The following is a 23,923-nucleotide window of genomic DNA, read 5'->3' as shown; positions in this document are numbered from 1 at the left end:
AATATAATTTCTGATATTTTTTAGCTTTGCTAACATTAAATAACAATAACAATTTCAATGTACTTAATAAAAATTCAGAATATTAAAATTAATATATAGAAAAACATGCGTATATACAAATGAAAATTATAAATACATAGTAAATAATAAGATTAATGTATGTATATAATTTACAAGTAATATTTAAAAAGAAAAAAAAGAGTAAAGAGCGAGAGAAAATAATACAAATATCCTGCTCCTATAAGTATGCAATGATACATGATACATGATAAGATTTTGTTGCACATTATGTTTTAACAAGAATTTTTAATTTTTTTTTTTACATTTGTATATAATTAGGGTATTTTTATCCTTTTTTATTAAATTACATTTCAATAATTAAAAATTTCAAAAAATTCTTTAATAAATTAAATTTTATTTTTTTAAAAAAAATAATTTATAACTTTAGTTAGATTTTAATATTCTGTAATTTTGTTTTGTATTTAATTTTTATGAAAAATTATTTTTAAGAAAATTTTAATAAGTTTATACTTATGTATAAGAAGTTAAGAAAGTTGAAATTTTATAAATATTTATAAATTTATGCTTTTGCACTCTTACACTTTCACCATTTCTTATTCCTATCTTCTCACAACATTCTTTCATTACCATATTTAAAACATATAATAAAAAGAACTGCTCATTTGTAGGTGAAGAAGCATTATGTTAGAATTGGAATAAGATAGAATTACTCTGAGAGAATATAAAGGTATAAAAGCATAATTATTGCTATATTATATAAATTTTTCATTGAATTTCAGGTTTCGTTTAGGTTATATCATTGTTGAATAACGAAGAAATTGATAAATCTCATATAAAATATAAATTTTATTAGATGCAGATTTTAAAATATTATTATATTATTTGCACAACAATTCTAATTTAGATTTGTAATCTGATTGCATTTTCAAAATTTTTCCATATAACATAGACAATTCTAAGCAGTCACATTAAAAAGTAAATTTACTTAATGATTTATACAAAAAAAAAGTGTTTCAATTTTAACAGAATCTGATCGATTTTTAGATTTCATCAAAATAGTTAAAAGAAAAAATTAACCAAACACTTTTTATACATAAATTTTTTCTTAATAAAATTTTCTTTTTCAATAATTTTATTATTTTTATTTCGTCTTTTATTTCTATTTCTTTTTATGAATGGTTTTTTGTTTTTAATTCTTTATAATGAATTTATATTTAAAGTTAAATAAGAAAAAAAAAATCGTTGTTTTTTTGTATTCATATTAGATAAAAAATATTTTTATACATTCCAAACTTATATTGGTTCCATTTTTTTTTCTGTTTTTATATGTACCACACATATAAGGGTGTATTAGATTTGAATTTTTTCAAAAGTATCATACTTGCATTTTAAATATTAAGCAAATTTTTTGTATTATATATTTGCATTACCATGCACTTGAACGACGTTCAGCACCAGGTGCTGCTGATCCAGAAAACATTCTTGAACTACTTTGTAATTCGTATTCAGCACTAAGTGTATGTATTGCAACTAAAAGTTTTTTTCTTGGACCAAATGCTTTAATACCCAATTCAGTTAAATTTTCTTCAGTCAATGATGTGAACATTTCCAAATCAATTTCATTTAATACAAAAATTTCTAAAAAAAGAAAAATATATATATATAAGTAAATAAGTGAGAAAAATTATATTTTATATAAAATAAGTACAAAGAAAAAACAAGCATGTATAACAAATAATATTAAGTAAAATTTAGTAAAAAACAAAAACGCAGAGATTTAATATTTTATTTGAAAAATATGTGCACTTATAGAGAATAAAAAACAGTATCGTATAAGGTTTATAATGTTTAGTAATATGAGAGAGAAAATTGGAAAAGTTTTCAGACACAGAATAAAATCAAACATTGACCTTTTAAATAGTAGATTTTAAATATATGAAACGATTTGGGATTTAAAGAAAAAGGTTTTTTATTTATAGGTGTTTTATTTGGTAAAAAAATAATAGGTGAAAACTAAAACATTTTGAACGATTTTGTGTAAATGTTAATTATTTGAAATAATTTATTGGCAAATTCAATAAAGTGAAAATTGGAAAAATGATGAGAACTTTTTCATTTAAATATAAAATATATTAATTGCAATTATTTAACATACATTTATTTAAAGTTATTCAGAGTTGGAATAGTTCATTTTAAAAGAAAAAATATTTTTAGATTTAAACTAGCCGATTTGAAATTGCATAGCATTTTGTGGTAAATTTTGTCACGGATAATTCTTAAATAATATTGACCCATTTTGGTTTAATTTCTCGTTTCCACAATAATAAAAATAATAAAAATGTTACGATTACACATTAATTTACAAAATTAATATGCATTTCCATTTAATAACAAGGAAATAAGTTTAAATGTCTTAAACTACAAGATTACATAGTCCACTTGAATAATAATGTATAGCTTAATCAACTATTTCCTAATTTAAATTCAAACGCCATTTTCAAATTTAAGATTTCATTATTATTTTATGAAATCTTGCCTAAATATACCTTATATATATTCATATAAAATAGAATTTTGCAATAATAAATCATTTAAAAATTATTCTTAAATCTATACCTATAATAAATATTTTAATATTCTATGTGCTTATTTAGAAATCCTTCAATTAAAATTTTTTACTTCATAGTATGTATCTAAACTATTATATACATATTTTATGTTATTTAATAATATATTTTCAACATCCTTAATTTATTATTCATTTTCTACAAACCGTATGTCAAATGGAACAAGATGATTAATAGAAAATATTCTCTTTATGTATAAATTTAAACTTTTATTCCAAAGAAAATTGAATTTTACCATATAATAAACTACACTCGTATAAAATGTGTGGTAAGAAAGTTCATTTTAAAAATAAAATTAATTTTAAAATTGCCATTTTATATAAAAAAAATAATTGTTTTATATAGAACGAAAGTATGCGATTTCCGATTTAAAATTGTTGTAGTATTTATTAGAGAGGTTTTGAAAAACAAGAAATCTTTTATTTCGTGATTTTTTTGAAAATCAGTTTCACGCGATTCCAGAAAAGATTGCACTAAAAGATTAATTTTGTGTTTAAAATCTAAAAGAAAAATGAAAAGAATTTTTGAAAAGGTTTGTTTAGAATAAGTTAGGGTATTTAAATTTTGATAAAAGGTACAAATATTTCTTTTTTTCTTAACCCATTTAAAAATTTTTGCACAAACTTTGCTTATATACTCTGTACAACCTGTACAATCTATATATATGCTTAGTTTCTGTAGTATTGATTAAACTAACTTCTAAGCAAATATTTTGCAAAACATCAGAGTACTTATCCTTATTTGTACTTGCTTGAATTTCAAAGAATATACCTAAAAACCATTATTTCAACGATTTAGTTTGATAAATCCACTATTTCTATAAAACATAATTTTATAATATTTCTCCCAAAAAATTGAATACAACAAACATTCATATTATATAATTACATTTTTATATAAATAATACTAATTATTATGCTAGATATGCATAGCTTTTTTCACATTATAACAATTATGGAAAATATCTTTAAATAGAGTACAAATCAACTAATAAAATTTATAAATATAAAGAATAGTAATTATATAAATACCGCACATTATTTCCGCAAATTAAGACATGATTTTTCAAATAGGCATAAATTCTTTGATAAAATAGATACTCAGAACAGATTTACACCCATACTATTAAATGAAATGTTAAAAAAATTAATTTATTTAAGATATTTCTGTTAGAATTTTAAATAATTTATTTAATTTAATTTTAAAATATTAATCGTATTATGTCTGGGTTTCAAGTATTGTAGCCATATACATACATGGAATTTGTAAATCATATTTAAAATTCAAGGATATTTTATCACAGACATTATTTTTAAATATGAAAATTTTAAAACAAACTTTCTATGCCAAAAAATTTCTAGTTAAGTAAAATTCTATCATTATATTGGTATTTATTACAATTGACTTGAAAATTATGCAGGAATTTTCAAATTAATGTTATGGAAAATTCTATCAAAAATAAATGTTTTAATAATAAAAAATGAAATATTACAAAATTCAGCTAAAATAAACTTTCTGTTTTGCATTATAAAACATTTAATAGTTTCATACACGTGTCTACATGCACACATTTTTATTTCAAATTACTAAAAATACGTATAAATATATATATTATAAAAGGATAATAATTAATTTCCAACAAAAAAAAAAAAATCGACATTATATTTGCAAAATCATCTATATACTATACTTACTAATATAATGTTCTAGACCAAGACTTGTCAACAACGAATGAATGTCCTTATGTTGTGATAATTGCATACGACGTGAATATGGAGTTGAATCAACAATACCAGTTGTTGCCCCTAAATTATATGGTGAAATTTGTGCATTTATGCTGCTAGTATTAGCATTAGTGGCAATTCCAGCACCATTACTACTGCCACTACCACTACCACCTCTATTATTACTGCTATGATGACTATGTTGATGATGATTATGATGATGGTTTTGAGGAGTTTGATCATGTGCTATTGTCGGTGTTGTAGTTGATGCTAGTGGTGTTATATTATTATTACTACTATTACTGTTATTGTTGCTAGAGTTGTTATAATTATTATTGCTACGATTCCATGTCATTCCAATGTCATCAACTGTCTCAAGTGGTGCTGGTGATGTTCTACTTAAACCTAAACCAATCCAGTTGGCATTAGGTGTACGTAATTCACCATGCGGTTGACGTTCCATTGCTTTATAACCCAAAATACGTTTCATATCAAAATCAAATGTATGTGGTGTTTGTTGATTTTGATGCTGCAATAATATAAATAATATTATATTAATATATATATATACATATATTGCTGTTTAAATAAAATGAAAAATTTTTTGAAATTTCTGAAATTAACAAGGTAATAATTTTGATTTCATTGCCTTTTTCAATGTAAAATATTATGCATTATTTATTTTAAAATTCACTAGACAAGGCAAGGATAACAAGGATTTTATAACATTATTGTAGTAGGTATGTGAGAAAATTTTTTTTAATATTTTTATAAAAAATTAAAAAAGTATTGTGGAAATGAATGTACAGCGTGACTAAATAAAATAAAGAAAACGACATTGCAATTTGAAAATTATGATTTAAAACCAGAGCGAACAGGAATAAATATGAAATAAGATTGTTTGGAATCGAAATAAATCTTCAAAAACAGTTTATGCAACACGATTGTTATCTCATTCAAGCTATTATTCTGGAATTCAATATTACGTTTCTATGACATTGCACGAATCTAGTGTTTCAAATTAGCGTGCATTTAAATAGTTTATAGTATTTGTAATAAAATAATAATACATTTGCTTACTTTCAAATCAAAATTAGAAGCTGATCTAAATTCTGTTGTTGTTGGTGATAAATAATTTTGTACACCACCATCACTTAATCTTCTTAAGGTTTTATTACCGATACTCAAACTACTTGTAACCCCATCATTATTAAATGTTGAATCAGGTGAATAATTTCCGCTACTAGCACAACGTCCAGGATATGGTGGATAACCTTGTTCTAAAGATGCAGTACTACTACTAAAACTTTGATATCCACTTGTATTTGTACTACTATTACGTGGTGATAATGAAATTCTAGATGGTACAGCTAAATAATTATTGTTGTTATTCGCGCTTATATTATTGTTACTGTTACCATTATTATTATTATTTGAATTGTTATTATTATTATTGTTATTATGATGATTATGATGATGATAATGATGTGAATTGTGTTGTAAACGTTGAAAATTATTATGATTATTACAAACTGGTGTTATATTATTCATACAATTATTATTAATTTCATTATGATATTTTGTTTTCAATGTACAATTTCCAGTTGTTGGTGTTACCTGATATGTTTGCTGTTGATGTTGTTGATGCTGCTGCTGCTGTTGTTGCTGCTGTTGTTGTCCTTGAACAAATGGACTTAAATTATATGCTAAGAGATAATTAAATGGCGTATTGTTATTATTGTTACTATTATTGCCACTATTATTATTATTATTATTATTGTTACTTGTATTTGTCATTGCAGATGATGGTGTTGTCATTGTATTATTTGCATAATTTAAATTTGTATTAATATTATTATTATTAATATTAATGTTATTATTATTATGATTTATATTCATAAGGAAACCGGGTGTTGATGGACTTTCAGGATATTTTGATAACAATGCTGTTAGTGTACGACGATATCCTGGTTCCAAATTTTTATCTTTTGGTGAAAAATATAATTCTGGTATTTCAGATTGAACAATTGGAGTTTTCAATTGAAGTATTTCATGACGTGCTTCATAAATTTTATCTAAAATAGAAAAGAAATTTTTTTACTAAATAATAATTATATAGTTATAAATATCGAACATATGTGTTCAGAAAATATAGAAAATATTTTGAATCGTAATTTTGGGACCCTTAAAAACTTTTATATATGATTAAAACAATAGAAAATATATTTAATATGATAAAAGGCAAATTAAATTTTTCACATAAAAAGAAGGTTCTTGCGAAAAAAACTGGTAAAAAGAAGTATGCTCTATGAAGAAATAACAAAAAATTTAATGAAACTCATAACTTTATTATTCAATTTTCCAATTTACACTTGTTGTGGTTTCTAATTGTAACTTTTACGTGAAAATATTACAAATGAAAGTGGAAATTTGTTCAAATGTATTAAAATATACAAGAATATTTTAATGAAATTTGCTTGCAAGTTAAGAAATAACAAAAAATTTTCCAAAAAGTTTCGAATTTTTCAATTAAAATTGTTTGATACGCCTTATATTCTTGGAAATTGTTTAGTTTATATTGGATTGGTACAACAAATTTAAAAATTTTCGTTAGTTAACCTACTAGTTAATGTAACCCGAACCGCACTGCAACTGAGTCCAATTTAATTGGTCACAAAAATTTAATTATTAAATAAAATTTAAGGATTATTCAAAATTCATACGCTTGTAAATTAATGAATAAAAATGTCAAAATATTAATAATGAAACTTAATATAAAATATAAAAATTCAATAATTCATATTTTCATGCTGACTCTTCTGTAAAATGTAATAATGATTTTTTGGGATTTACAGAATTTATACACAACTGCACTCAAGGACATGCCTATATTGTATATCTTAACATATTTTTATGCATACTCTTGGTATTAAATATTAAATTTTTTTTTATATTAAATATTATAAAGAATTCTTAAAAGATTTTCTTTTCATATTTTCTCATAAATTGAAAAAAAAAAAAAATTTTTGTAAAAATTTTCAGAAAAAAAAATTATTATTTCAGAAATTCTTTTAAGTTCCATTTATAGTTACGCGACCTATCTTCTTCATTTGGGTATATACCAAATATTGTATATATTTTATAATTCTTATATATTATCGATATATTTATGTATGTACATTTCTTACCAATAAATTTTTCAACTCCTTTTATAATAACAGCCATTGTACTTTGCTTTTGTTTATTTCGTAACGATATAAAAACACCATATTTATTACTTAAATTGAATATTTCACTTGTATCAGCTTGACTATATGGATAATCGAATATGAGAGCTATGGGTAAATTTCCCTATATTTAATATTTAAATATGAAATAAAAAAAATAAGAAAATAAAAGCATTTATTAATAATATTCAAATAAAAATTGAAGAAAATAATAAAAAAAAAAATAAAAATTTATTTATTCATTTTTTCCATTTTTGTTTTAAAATTCAGAAATGCGAAAAAAATAACGATAAAATATTTTTTAACAGCAGACATTTTTATTTTTTTTTTGGCTCGATAGTTTGCATAAGTTGTGCATATATTAATTTGTATATGTAGATATTTTTATGAACAGTGTGTGTTTGAGATTTGTGTACTATTATAACTATGAAACACAGTAAATTGTCACAATATTGTGAATCTCTAAGGAGATTCTTGAATTCGATCTATATTTCTATAAATCAGTTGGGGTCATTTTTAATTTCTTATAGCAATTCTTTTACTATTTCATTTTAAAATTTTGATTTCAAATATTTTGTGCATATTTAATACAGTACTTAATTTTAAAATCAAACAATTCTAATTAACACTAATAATTATAAACAAATTTTTATATGTTTTGAGTTTGAATCGTTTTAATTTTCTATATTATATTGGTTGATTTCTGTCTGCTTTTTAAGCAAATTAAAATGAATGATTTATTATCATTTTTGATTCTACAGTTTCTCATTTCTCTACATTTAAAATTTAAGTTCAGTAACATTTTACCAATATTTCATAAATTAAACTTTTTTATATCGAAAAAATACTTAATTTAAATTTCTCCTCAAAATATTTGGCAATAATAAAATTTTGTACCAAACAAAATCTTCCTATCTTATACGATTATAAAATGCCAATTAATTCGAAATTATTGCTTAAACCAAAGCAATTTCAATTCAATTTTAATATCTAGTGTACAACTAAGAGATTCAATACTGTAAATTATAGATACCATGTTCTTTACATTTTGGTATCCAAATTTTATTTTATACATTATTATGTAACATCAATACACATAAATATTGCGTATATAAATTTTTTTTTAAATATTTCAATTGGAAAATGAAAGTATTGCAAAATAATTTTGGTTTTAATGAAATGAAGAAAATAAGAATAAAAAAAAAAACAAAATTATTAAATTTAAAATACAATTAATAATTTCAATTGAAAATGAATAAAAAAAAATTGTATTTAAAGTGTTTTAATTAAAAATATTGCTTTCTTAAATTTAAATAAAAATCTGGTAGGTAAGCTTTCGAAAAAAGAAGGAAAAATTCCTGAAAATTGCAATAAATTATTTTTAATACAATTAAATATGAAATTAAGAATTTATAAAATAATAAAAATTATGAAAAATTAAGGAACTTAACAATTAGTTTATATAAAACTTAAGAATATCGTAATGTATTGTAAAAATATTAACATTTTTAAAAGAAAGCAGATAAGAAGCACATTTCTAGCTTTAAATAAAATGTTCGATTCAAATTTGTTCTTGAACTGAAAATTAATATTTTACAAAGCTAAATAAAGTACTTTTCCGCTTTATTGGTTTCTTAAATCTAATTTAAAGCTTATAAATTGCATAATTCATTTTTCAAAATTGAAATACAAAATCAGAGTTTTCATAAGCGATTCGACTGTGATTTTACCACGGTGATTCAAACAGTTTTCTAAAACAGCAATTTAAACAAGAGCCTATGCCCTATACAAAATGTGTATACTTAAAAATAATTACAATTAATTGTTGTTTAGCTTGATAAACTTCTTCAATAGTTCCATTAATTGTTACTTGTGATTTTTTTAATGTTTTTATATTCATATCATGAACATCTGGGAATATTATCTGTAAAAAAAAATATAAAAAATTATACATTAATAATTATTTTGATTTGAAAATTAAAATATTATGTTAAAATAATAATAACAACGTGCCTTTAATCTCAAACTTACTTAGATGCACAAAACACAAAAAAAAACGATCGTACAAAACATTGAATATAAAATTTTCAATTACAATTTTTTCCAAAATTTAATATATATTTGCTATTTAGGATTACAACTACAGGCTAGTAATTAAAAAATATTATTAGCCAACCAATTGTAATGCTAATTTGCTAAATAATTAGTTTATTTTTAATAAAATTCACTTTCAATAGGAGCTTTATTTATTGAGCGTTCAAGAAAATATAAGAAAATATTTTATAGTTTTTAAGTATTTAAAGTTCCACTAAGGAACTGATTTAAATGAGAAATAAACTGATTTTCCCCATATATAAAAATTTTTCTTTAAAATTAAAAATTATTTTTAATTGTAATTTGATTTTAGTTGAACCAACAATAAAAATCAAATTAAAAACTCAATAATAATTACTTAATAATATATTTTATCTTTTCTGGCAAAATTTGCATAAAGTACTTTTCATAAAGAAAAATCTTAAATCTTAATCCTATTTATGTATACATATAAATTTTTTTTCTCAGTTTAACTTTATGATTTATTGGAATAAAATCAATTATATGCAGTGTATATCAAAAACAAAAATTAAATTTTGACCGTATTATTTCTTTTCTTCATTCAAAATCAAAAAGAGGAAAAAAAATATCAGTAAGTTTTAATCATAATTAACAATACTTTAATATGATTTCAGTTTTAAAGAATTTAAAATAATAAAAATTTCCCGAGTTCTTATTATGCAACCAATAGAGGACTAACTGTGATTAAAAGTTTCATTCTTGGAGAAGTAAATCGACACAATGAAAGTAGGTGTTAACCCACCGTCCGAACCACTGCAACAACTAAGACTTATTGTTACATCGCACAAATCTAAAGTAACTGCAAAAGTCCGAAATCGAACAGCAATTCAAATAGCATAAGAGCACCCCCACCTATATAGAGAAGCCCCTCTCGATCCAACGTCCCGCAGCTGTACAAAATGTCTTCCGCTGTCCCTTCCTCCATGCCACAAAATCTACACCAACAGTTCGCAACTAGCTACAGTTTGCGTTAGAGTCGAAAATTTTCTGCGTTCTCCTTTCAAATAAGTTAGAAATAAACAATTTTGTTCTCGTTTTACGGAAACCAAGGAGAGGAAGCTTTAAGGAGTTACACGACATGAAAATTTTAAAAGGAACAAGAATGAAATTTTCACGACAGCAAATTCTAAATTTTCAAAACCAAGGAAACATAGCAAGTTCTACAATGTGCAAGTAAGCAAGTAATTTTACATAAATATATTTATACCTCCATTTTTGAAGGAGGATGAAAAATTAAATGTTAAGGATTTAACATGCCGTGAATTGCTAATGAACAAAATATACCTTATTGTAAATTGCCCAATATTAACCAAAGTCCACTCAAGAGCTTCATGAATCTATCGAGATCGAGAAAATCACAAATTATAGTTTATTATTTAATTTAATTTTCTCTTTTTTTTCATTTTTGGTGAATTGAAAAATATAATAATAATTATTAATAATAATAATAATATTATTATGCAGAAGTATTTTGAAATGAAATCCTTTCATTTTTATTACAGTTCATGATATTATACTGATTATTATAACGGTATATAATTATATACATACCAATACATATACATAATAATTATATACAAAAGAAATATGCAAATTAATAAAAAAAACCGATTTCAAGTTAAAAAAAAAAAAAAAAAAAAAAAATAATTATTATTATTGAAATGGCAAAGAATGAATGAATAAAAACTCTACTACACTTTAATAGATTGAATATTGGAAGGAAGATAAATTCCGAAAAGGATATTGTAAACGCAATACAAAACAAACCAAACCAATAACAAAAAGAAAAAACGACTGGGAAATTAAAACAAAAAAATTAACAATCAAAATATAATTATAATACAATCAAAGCTATGATAATGAACGTAGTCTTTTAAATAACACAATATAAAAAAAACGAGATGAAAAATAAAAATTTTCTTTTAAAATGAAGCAAAACAGAAGAACACAATGTGAAAATAAAGATGAACAATTATCAGTAATAATAACAATAAAAATAATAATAATAATAGTAATGAAATAAATGAAAAGAAAAAGTAAAATAAAATAAAAATGAATAAAATTTTTTTTTTAAAGTGATACGAGAATAAAATAACAGAAATGAAGAAACAAGCAAATACATAAAAAAATAAGCAAATGAAAAAATAAAGAGAGAAAACAATGAAATAAGAAACACAAATAAATAAACATTAACAAGCAAAACAATGTGAAAAACAAACAAAAATACAATTGGAAATAACATAAAACTAATCAAGTAAAATATCATTTATAACCTTGTAAAAGTGCAATTAAGTCTACAATAACATTTTTTTAACACTTTAGGAAAACAAAATTGAAGTTATTATTATTCCGTTATTGTGAATTGTAAAATATTGAGTTATTTTCGCTATTGTGAATTGTAAAATATCGAGTTGTTAATTAATTCGTTGTCTCGAACATTGGTGATATACATATTAAGTTTAAAACGCGTATATTCGTGTCAATAAGAATACAACAATATTAGACGTTAGGTTAGCTAACGTAGTTTGGCAGCCATGCCCCTAACTGGCCAGTAGATCCTCAGCGATACCACTCCGAGTGACAACTTCTAAGAAGACCTAGATAACATTATGCTGCGATGTAATTAAAACGTGTCCTAAATCTCGCTTGTAGAATATGAACATCCTCGTTTTCGCATTGAAGAAGAGATATTACCTATCCAACATCCCTAAAAGTCAGTGGGTGTTTTAAATTTGTATTCACCAAAGGTGTCTCCCTTCCTCCTGAACAGTGATACGGAAACTTTGTAGTCTAGGAAACTGCTATACGAAGTTTTCTTTTTTTTCACTTGTAAACTTCAAAACACATGTTTTTTGAATTGAATTTTTTTTTTCTACAAATAATCCAATTTGCCAGACAAATACAAACTAAATTTTTATCAAATTTTGATAAAAATAATATGATCAAATTACCTTAAAAAAAAATTTACAAATTTTTATACACTATCAATAAATGTCAACAATTATTACGTACTTTAATAGTTTCCACAAAAAAAAAATATAAACAAAAATGCAAAATTTAAACCTTTGTTTTTGTCCTTTCCATTATATGCAATAAATTTGTGTTATTTTTTCCTTTAACGACTTCATGATGTTGTGGTGAAATTTCCAATTGCATTTGCACCAAAATTTGATTCTATAAAATTTAATTATAGACAAAAAAAGAAAATTAACAAATAATAAAGTTATGAAAAAGAAAATTAAAATAGCATTCACAAGTGATAAAAAATTTTTTACATATATTGATATATATGTACTTATATATATAGATATTTAATTAAACAAACAAGGTATTTAAAAATTAATTCATTTATCCTTCTGACAATAGGATATATTTTGCTAAATTCTTAGAAATGACCGAACAGCACAGTAAAGTGCCATCTTATAAATTTGTTTAGAATATATTTTCTCTCATAACCTGTATGCGGTGGAAGTATTCAAGTCAAGTCAAAGAAAAATTAAAACCTCTGAATATTTGAAGTCCCTCTCCCAAGCGTCTGTTGTAGGACTATGGAAAAAGGTGGTCCTCCTCAGATCAAAAACTAGCTATAGCTAGAAATTTAAAGATAAGGCGATAATAAAATTCTCATATTCCTTCATCCCTTAGTTTATGTGACTCGTATTATGAACTCATACGAACCGCAAAATTATTGTTGCGGGAAATAAATTAGATATGTATAAAATTAAAGAAATATTGAAATTGTTTCATAAGCTGGAGTATGAATTAAAATGCTAATTCTTAAAGAATAGGAACAGGTATCTACATAATTTAAAATTTAAGTTAAAATTTTCAAGTGAAACCAGTTGGTGTAAGACTCTTAAAAATGACACATTTTAAGCATATTTTTAATCTAGTATAAGTTTTCATTTTTAAATTATCTGTAACATTGAACCTGTGTTATTGTTCAAAAATCTAAATTCAAATATTTAATAGTTAAGTTTTTTTTTTAATTTTTTATCATCGAAAATCAAAAATTAAGGTAGAAAATTTAAAAAAAAAAAATTAAAAATGCACTTTTAAAGAGTGAAAATGACATTAAAATCACAACAGTCTACAATAATAGTTAAACAACAAATAAAATGTTGAAAATTACAATCTAAAATAGAAAAAGAGAATCAAAAAATTGTTACAATAAATGTAAAATATAATGATAATAACCGTTATGGTGTTATAACAGTTTGTTTACGTATTTGTTATTTTTGTGAATAACAAACAATTATTTTTATTAAAAAATTTTAATCAACAATAGTAATTTGATATTTTTTGATATTCAAAATTTGAATTCATATTTTCTTTGATATTATTGTAGAATTGCATTCGTTTAGTACACAGGTGCATTTAATACGATTGAATGTATTATTGTGAGTCATTATTGGCTCTGCATTTTCACCAGACAACCACAAAACAGTTATAGAATTGAAAAATGCTTGGAAATACAAACTATGTATTTAGCAAAAGGCAAATTAAATTTTGAATTTAAAGAAATTTCTTCCTCTATTTGTGGTTGTTGAAAATATTTTCATCATTGCATTGGATAATTACATTTTTCTATGTTGCTTAGCGTAAGGTTAGTCCTTAATTTAAAACTTAAAATAGCCCTTGGGTGATTTAATTTTACCCTTTTTATTAGAGCAATCGTTTCGTTCTCCGTAAGACTAGTAACAATTAGGCAGTGCAATTGTAGGTAATAGCTGATTAGATAATATAATAGCTTCAATACGAACAAGGCAAACAATGCCAATTTTAATTAACACGATTGTCATGTTCATAATTTACTAATCCCAGCACAGTTAAGGGTTATAATTACATATTCTTTAAAAATCTCATTTCAATCCAACTCTAATTATATTTAATTACGTTTCCTCGTAATAAAAATTCCTCATAATAACCAGATAATTAATTCCTGATAGAAACCTATATTTTTCAAACAATGCCTTTTATATAAGAATACTTATTTTCTTCCCCTAAAAAAAATAATTAATTAATTATTGAAAATAAATTATAATTCTTGTTTTTTTCTTATAATTATTCTTTTTATTCTTAAATACTTACAGCAATATCACCGCAGGTATAATCTATTAAAACTTTTGTTGCTTCCTTTACATTAGAGGCATCCTTTTCAGAACCTTTAACTAACATTAATGATGAATGCAATTTTGTACGTGTTGAAAAAAAAACCTATAAAATTATAAAAAATCATTAAATTAATTTTTAAACTTTCTTATCATAATATTTATATGACATAATTGACGTAAAATATTCTCGTAATTACAACATATTTATGTATAATATATACGATCATTATTTAAAGCAAAAAAGGTAAAATTGAAACTTACTTGAACATTATATTTTGTTTCAACTTCCTTAATATAAATTGTATTTGGATCTGGTACTGGTCTACCAGGTGCCATAATTGGTAATTCAAATGATATTAATAATGGTGTTGATTGTCTAACTAATGCTCTTGCTCTTTCAACACCTTCTAAACTACCACATAATGAAACTTGATTACTTTTTTCACTTTGATTACAACGATTTGAATCGGGAAAATGTATATGTGTTGATGTTTCCTCCATTATTCCTTTAATATTATTACCACAACGTCCAATAATATATGAATGATCTGTATATGATACGTCCATTTTCATTATAACTCTGGAACCCTAAATATTGTAATTGAAAGAAAAAAAAAATGAAATAATGTAGTAGTAAAATATATATATAAAAAAAATTATGCAAAATTCCTTAAAATTTCTATATATATTTGTACATGTTACTTTGGATAATAAAAAAATCCATATGGTACTGTAAACTAATGAAATCAGTTTATAATTAAATTATAAGTCAATTTATAAATTATGCTTGCGATCATAAAATTTTAAAATCTAATTCAATGCTAAATTAAGAACGCTGTTAATTGAGCAACAAATGCGGCAGTAATTCGAAGTAATAATTTGACGAAACAGGAAGGCGATTCAGTAATTTGTTTGCAGATAGTAAACTGCATTGAAAGTTTAGGAAGATGGTAGGTAGTTTTGATAATTAAATTAGTAGTCGTTATAATTTTGTATAACCAAAACACATCTTTTTACATACATAGCCTCATTACTCTCTCATATAAAAAATCGAATAGTTATTCATGAGCCGGATACATTAAATTTCGTCTGATTTTCTATCTTGACAGTAACAAAACATGTATAGCTCGGATATTAAGCAGGATGTTTAAAATTTTCTTTACATACATAACATATGTACATAATTATATGATCTCATATGTGTATGAAATTTTTTTGTTATTAAGTTCTTGGAAATAAAATGAAAAATTATTAAATTTTTTTTTTTTTGAAAATAGCAAAAGTTTGATTTTTTCATATTTTCAGTTTTTTTTTTTAAATTTTTTTCCAAATGAAAATTTTCGTTCATTTTCTCCAATTAATAACGATTCCAAGTCCCAGATTACGTAAAAAGTTCAAAATGAAAAATGAACAAGTTGTAATAATATTAAAATGGTTGTCTTTTTGTTTTTTGTTCTTTATGTGATTCCGATGTAGTTTTAATTCAGTGATTTTTTTTTCTCTCTCTTGAATTCCATTGTCCTTTCAATGTTTTTTATTTTTCTGACAATTTTTTTTTGCACATTATTGTTAAAAAATCGAGAATATTAAAAAGAAGAACTTTTATTTTCCTTTTATTTCAATTCTCTTTTTTTTTTTACTTCATTTCGATTGTGACCAGTGTAGCTAAATAATTTTAATGAATTAATTTACGTAATTAAAAACAGGTGTATATTCATTTAGGAGTACCAATTTAATATCTATATTTACTTGAAGCTTTCATTAAATGATTGCCTTTATTAACAATTATTAGCAAAGCAATTAATAGAGCAGTAGAATCTTGAGGAACAAACCAAATTTTTATTACATGATATTTTGTGGCACTCACTAACAATAACTTGAAAGGAAGAATTATACATGAACAAATCAACAAATAAAAGCAAGTTTTGAGAAGTTCATGCAATTAAACATTTTGTTTCAAAACTTGTTGTGCGACAAAACATTACCCTTGTTTGGATAAAGTAAATTTAAAAATTGAAAATTTTAAAAGTGAGCAAATTGTTTGTGAGAAAATTCATAAAATTAAGTTTGTAAGAAATTTCTCCTCTGTTCTACAAACGTATCTTTTTTACCAAAATTTTATAGACAGTTGGCAAACCAATTTTTATTTTTAAAAATATTTTTCAGTGAAAGCAATAGATGCTCCGAAATAAATGACATAAAACGAGAATAAAATAAAAATTTAAAGGATATGGGATCGCGCTATTGTAAAAAAAAAATATAATAATAAATTTTAAGAAAAAATATAAAAAAATATTATGACTATTATTGCTTCTTAAAACCGAATATTATCGAAATATTATTAAAAAAAAAAATAAAACAATTTTTCCTTATATTTAAGCACATACAGTGTTCCTCATACCGAATACAAGGGAATTAATTGTACTATAACCAAGTAAAAATGATAAAACAATTAAAAAGGAAATGGAAATGGATTTAAAATAATAAAATAATAGTAACCCATATACGAGTACGTATGTAACATACAAGGACATACAAGGATAAGTATATTTTATTATTATGAACAAATATTACGGAACATGAAAAATGAAATATTAAAGGATTTTTTTTTTGGTAACTATGCGTATTTAAAATTCGAAGACTTTAATAAAATTACATTTTAATTTAAAAAATTCATAGTTTGCAATTTATTTAGACCAAGTAGTATCGCCGGATATTTTCGTCTGCCTTCTAATTCAAAGTAATCGAATTTTACAAAAATGGATTTTGATCGATAGCTCCTATATTAGCTATGTCAATTAAATGTGACCGAAAAAAAGCTATTCCAGCTTGAAAGCGCTAAGATTTGCAAGAAAAGCCAAACATGATAATAGAAACCATTTCACAGTTTTCCTTGAATATTTTTAAAAACAATTTTTTGTTTTTAATATTTTCTCAAAATTTTTCTGAAAAATCCTCTCATATGCTAGTACTAATTAAATTTTTAAAGCTATAATTTTAGTTCATGTGTTTTGAAAGGATAGTTCAACATCACTGAATAAAATATTTTTATTTTACTACCTTCACTTAAAATTTTAATTGTATGAATGTAACCGAAATTTAATAATAAATTTTACCCTTGAATCCAATGTATTTAAAATTTTTTCTTTTGCTTTTGCAACGCATTCTGGTTTTCCAACTATTCTAACATGAGGATCTAAAAATAAAAAAACAAAAATAAATATTATGTATATTTTAATTTTAATTTCAGTTTGTATAAATTAAGTGCAGATGTGTTAACATAATCGTATTAATATTTTAAAAGTTCATCTTACTATAAAATGAACATTGCACGTACATAAATATGTATGTAGCATTTTGCGAATAGTTAAATACAATTTTGAAAAATTAAGTAACCAAATATACTTTGGTAAATGAAGAATATGCAAACACAAACTTTTTCACTTCAATTTCAAAACGGTTCCAATTTGACATTTTTATTAAATATTTAAAATTGTTTCAAGAAAATTAAGTTTAATTAGGAGTAAATTCTAGTTTCCGATATTTTACAATATTTACTTTATTTTTAAGTTGAAAATTAATTTTTATATTATTATGGCTCAGTCTGCAGAGGCTCCCGATAGATATACATACCATTTAATCATTTCATATTGTTATAATCATTTTTGACTAAAAATAAGTAAATTTATTGGAATATTCGAATGGAATATTATTTATGTAAAGTAATGAAGAAAAATTATTAAATAAAATATATTCGAAACAGCCCTGTCTAACACCTTATATCGAAATTTGTTTTAAAATTTTCAAAAACTCATATTTCGAAATATTGCAATTGATTGAATTTCTTATATATTGTGTATTTTTAAATTTTTGAAATAAAAATCTGTGTGTTTTACAAATATTTCAAATAATATACAATTTAATTATTAAAATATGACGTTAAACCTAATATAATTCATAATATTTATATGAAAATTATATGAAATAACATTATATACGTACACATTAAAAAACTCAATTGCGGTAAATTACAATATTTATTGTGAAACAACAAGGTTTACCAAACATATACAAAATAAATTCACTTTTTTTTTTTAAAATATAAAATATAAGGATATGTATAGAGGTTAACCATTTAGGATTATGAGAATTATTAGCTAGAAAAAAAAGCGATATGATTCTAAAATATCATTATCAAAAAATAATCATTATAATCGTGTTGTGCCATCATAAACGCCATAAATATTTTAAAACGTTGATAGCTAGCTAGGTGTAGAGTAGCAGATATACAATATATATACCACAAATCTATGTATAAGGGAGCACTAACTTGTGTAAAATTATTTTGTTGGTGTATTGAAAAAATATAAAAATATTTTGTTAAAAAATAAACTTACATATATGTAATTAGAAAACATATTATTATGAAACATGGTTAAATTGGTTTCAATTAGTAATTTTTATATATTAATTTAGGGTTATACACCCTCTATATTATAAAAATATTTTGAGGACAATAATATTAAATTTGAATTTATTTAAAATATTTTAAAGGTTGTGTATGATATATCGGAAACAATTTGGAAAATTGAAAATTTGGATATTATTTTTGTCTTTCAGATAGAAACATGCAAATTTCAGATTATAAAATCGAATTCAAATGGTGGAATTAAGTGATTAACTTCTTGATCATTTCACATGAACCAGTTTTCTATATATAACATATTGTATCAACTATGCCAGAGTAAATTCTTGTATACCATCATGTATAATTAAAAATTATGCTAAAATGATTTTGAATATTTTAAAAAAATTAATTGAAATCAATAAAATGTTACAAAATATTACAAGTTTTTATACCTTTTTTGTTTTTAGCTCCAATTTTCAAGCGACAAGGCCAGCTTACGTAAGTAACAGTTTCTTTCATAATCTACAAAGTAAAATTAAAGAAAGAGAATATATTAACATTTTTCACCAATTAATAATTTTGATTTTTGAACAAAAATTAAAATTTTCTCTTACTAAGAAAAATTAACTAATTAATACTTACATTGTCAAAAAATAATTCAGCACTATTTAAAAATCCTTCAACTGTACTTTCACCTACAAAATAAAAAATTAATTTAATAAACATTAATATGAAAATTTTAATAAGAAGATGGTTTTTCTAGCAAGGAGCTTCAATCAATTTCATAAATTCAAGTTTTGTATATTGATTAAGTTCTACTTCCTATTGAGAGAGAAGTGAAATTCACTCTTTGTATCTGAAAAGTGAAATTTCCACATTGACTACATTAAAATTAATAATATAATCAATGCTGGTTCGTACCAATAAATCTTCAACTGTTATTCAATTTTTTTATACAGAACTATACATTTAATACTTGAAATTGAATAAAATATTATATTTAATTAAAAAATTCTACTAATAATTTTCATAATTTATTTGTCTTAATAATTATACCAATATTTTATTTATTACTTTAATAGCTACTTACTTCTAATCATATTCTCTAATTTTTGACGATCAACTTTAAAACGTTCAGTTAATAAATCATCTGGATTTTGTACACCTAAATTAATTGCAATTGCTCTTATATCACTCCAATCACTATCAACTGATGATATTTCACTTTGACTTTCACTTGGTGGTCCACTACTATTTGTTATTGATTTACTAAACATGATTTTATTAAATTGTTGTTGGCAAGATGTCATCGTTATAATTTTTTGTTTTTTTTTCCTTTCAGGTATATATGTATATGTGAATATTATATAAACAATTTAACTTTCTTAAAAGTTTTGATAAACGTTATAATATGCTTGTAATTGAAACCTTTAATTAAAAATTTAAAATATGTAATTATAATTAATAAAATAAATAATATATTTGCATGTAATTAAACAATTAATTTAATAAATATCTTGTTGTTTTTCGCTATATCCATAAACTATTTGAAATTTACAATATTATTTATTCATTATTTGTTTCACTATGTTTATTGTTAATGTACGCCCCCTAAATAATAATTGATTAATTGATATGGAATCATTTTTGTTAATATGAGTAAAAATTTTATTCTCAACTAAAATTTGACGTAACAGGGATGTAGACATCTTATTTAACAAAATAGTAACTTTTGTAATGTCAAAAATTTTTTTAATATTTATACAAAAAATTATTAAAATTTATTTCTTCATATAAGGATAGTATACGTTATAAGTGGTACACTCTGTTACAGAATTAATATTCTATTGCGAATTAATTCAGGAACAGTACAGTGGAATAATTTAACACTAGTATTTTTGAATTCACAATAAAAGAATAATGACAATTATGCAAACAATAGTTGTGCAAGATGGTATGCCCTGGTGGAACTATCAGAAAGCTGAAATTAATAATCACTCTATATAAAAACACTTTATTAATTTAAGAAGAATATTAAAAGAGAAAGAGAACTTTGAGAATCTCTTGACGTCACTAAAATATTTAGACATAATTTTAAATTAAAAAGAAAAAAAATTTTCAATAATAATTTAATACTAGATTAAACAAATTTTGAAAATTCAGGAAACTAATTATTTTTGGTATAAGTATATCATTTTTTGAAATATGTGTACATGACTAAATATATATGAATAGGTATATATGTATATACTTGACTATATGTACACGAGAATATAAAAAAGAACGGTTATTCACCGTTTAAATACCGTTATTCGAAATATTTTATTTCCATTTATATAAGGGGCCTATTTATTTATTGGCCTAATAGGTGAACAGTACGAACTTTCCGGAAAAATCAGAATTTTTGCTTTAAGAATTCTTTTATAAAATATTATTTTAATAACATCACGTTATATAATTAATTAAATTAAATATTTTTCAATTCCAACGCCATATTTATTAAAAATATTTTTGAATAATATTAAATTTGAATAAAATAAATTTTAATTTCAATTTAGTTATTTATTTTTCTAAAATAATTAAATTCAGAGTATGCAATAATAACCATATGAAATAAATTCAAGATTTTTGAAAAAATTTAATTATTACTTTCAATAAATTTTCTATTTCAAAAGCATTTACACATTTTTTTTCTGCAAAATAAAGTAAATTGTACTTATTAATATTAATTAATTTTAATTCAATTATTTCAAAATAAAACTTTTCAAAATCTATGTTAAAAATTAATAATAATAAATTACCTTAATTATTTTTTTTTATTTTGACTCATTTATTAAATAATTAGTCAGGGTTAAATAATTTTCACTTTTTTTTTTATTTTAATTTTACGTAATATTTTATTTTTAATTTTCACTTTAAATATTTTTAATAATTACATTCCCGTAATTATAATTTTATGCACTAATCATAATTCAATTTGATTTAATGATAATTAAGAAATTTTGTTAATTAATAATATGCATATATTGTAAAAGAATATATATATAAATGTGATATATATACATATATACTATAATTTTAAAATAATGAAATTAAGTATTTTTTTTCTTTTTAAATTATTTTCCTCTATATTTTGATCTATTTAAGAGATCGTTGAAAATATAACTAAAAAAGGATTCTAATTAATTTGAACTAACTGAGATTTTGAATTTCTTGAAGTCAAGAGAACTGTTAATTTTTGTTTTATTTTTTTTTTTCACATAAAGATCAATGACCTTTATTTTATTGAAAATAATAAAATATTCTTTATTGTAACTTGCATATAAAAATAGTAAATAAATTAATTTTAATGTTATTAAAAGAATCTCATATGTATATGATTAAAGTTTATATAAATAAACTAAAGATGTCGTTTTAAATTAATAATGTCAGTTCTGTAAAAGACCATATGCACTGCCAAAATAATTGATATTTTTGTGTCAAAACAAAAGAAGTTGAATTTCTCTTTTATAATGTTTATCAAATTCTACTAAACGTGTACTATTTTTAACAGTGCAAATAGAAAGTTTTTGTATTTCTATTTATGAAATATTTATTTATATGGTTTTTCAACAATACAAAAAAAAAATTTCTAATAATTGTAAAATATAAATAAAATTGACAAAAATATTAACGAAATCGAAAAATTCATTCAATAATAACCCATGTGAGATTTTTACACTATGTGGAATGTAAAATGTCAAAAAACTGTCAAAATTTAATTTTAATTTTTGTGTAGTATTTCAAACCCTCCGGCTGTACAATCACAAAAAATTAAGAAAATTGTTATCTGAGAAATTCAATTCAAAAATTTGTTAGAGAAATGATTAATTGTCATTCAAATTAATTGTTATAAAATAATCTTACTAATATAAAAAATTTTTCATGGTATTAAATACTAATATACAATATCAATATATATATAGTAGCTATAACTATTTTAATTTTGTTAAATTTGTACAATTTTTCACAATACCCAATCATTTCTCATTTTAAATCAAACATTCAATGTATTTGTTTAATTTTTTTGAATTTTTTGAATAGTGTTCAAAGACTTCTTATTCTGACTGTACTCACATGTGTTGTCAAAAATAATTAAGAATGAACTTTTAAATTAAATATATTTTTTTTGTGTTTTTTAAAAAGAATGCACGTGTTTTCATTTTTATTTTATTTTAGAAAAACAACAAAATATTATTATTGATTAATTTAATTAAGAAAATTTTTTTTAATGAAAACACTTACCACTAGCTTTTAATCACTATTGTTTCTTCTTTTTTCTTAAAATTGTACAAAAATAAAATTAGAATTATTCTTCTTTTCAGAGAAAAGGTGAAAATTTAATTTTTTTTTTCTGCTTCTTAATTATTTGTCAAAATATTGTAATTTTTAAATTTTAAAAAATTTTTTGGAAAAAAAAAAACAAGTACCAAAATTTTTTTTGGATATTCTTTCTGAGTGAATATTGATTCGTAAGGTATGGGTAAAAAAAAAAAACGAAAATTAAAATTTGACTTTCGAAAATAGTCAAGGTCAAAACGAACAATTTGTTTATTATAAAGATTTTGAACAATCACAAATTACAAAAAATATTTTTTTTTTTAATTTTTTTTTAAATATTATTTTATAAAATTTTCTTAATTGTTAA

The 23,923-nt window shown here is 22.5% G+C and overlaps 1 protein-coding gene across 2 annotated transcripts; it reads right to left on the bottom strand.

Moving 5' to 3' along the window:
- Positions 1-1,271: 1,271 nt before the first annotated feature.
- On the bottom strand, positions 1,272-23,642 carry LOC129614333 (protein bicaudal C). 2 transcript variants are annotated; one of them, XM_055528890.1, is made up of 13 exons: positions 23,521-23,642; positions 20,327-20,664; positions 19,879-19,931; positions 19,689-19,758; positions 17,945-18,024; positions 15,090-15,416; positions 14,806-14,931; positions 12,778-12,888; positions 9,416-9,523; positions 7,561-7,723; positions 5,453-6,447; positions 4,343-4,901; positions 1,272-1,659 (listed from the first exon to the last, which is right to left on the bottom strand). In XM_055528890.1, exons 2-13 carry the CDS (start codon positions 20,544-20,546, stop codon positions 1,448-1,450), a joined length of 3,024 nt encoding a protein of 1,007 aa, XP_055384865.1. In that variant the 5' UTR covers positions 20,547-20,664; positions 23,521-23,642; the 3' UTR covers positions 1,272-1,447. The 2 variants fall into 2 exon arrangements, with proteins under 2 accessions (XP_055384865.1, XP_055384866.1); XM_055528891.1 differs by lacking the exon at positions 23,521-23,642 and having other exon boundaries at positions 20,327-20,672.
- Between the last annotated feature and the right edge of the window lie 281 nt (positions 23,643-23,923).

Source organism: Condylostylus longicornis, unplaced genomic scaffold (genome assembly GCF_029603195.1).
Source record: "Condylostylus longicornis isolate FDR11 unplaced genomic scaffold, ASM2960319v2 ptg000107l, whole genome shotgun sequence".
Taxonomy (NCBI): domain Eukaryota; kingdom Metazoa; phylum Arthropoda; class Insecta; order Diptera; family Dolichopodidae; genus Condylostylus; species Condylostylus longicornis.
The sequence above is the reverse complement of the archived record's forward strand: the minus strand, read 5'-3'. Positions and strand labels throughout refer to the sequence as shown.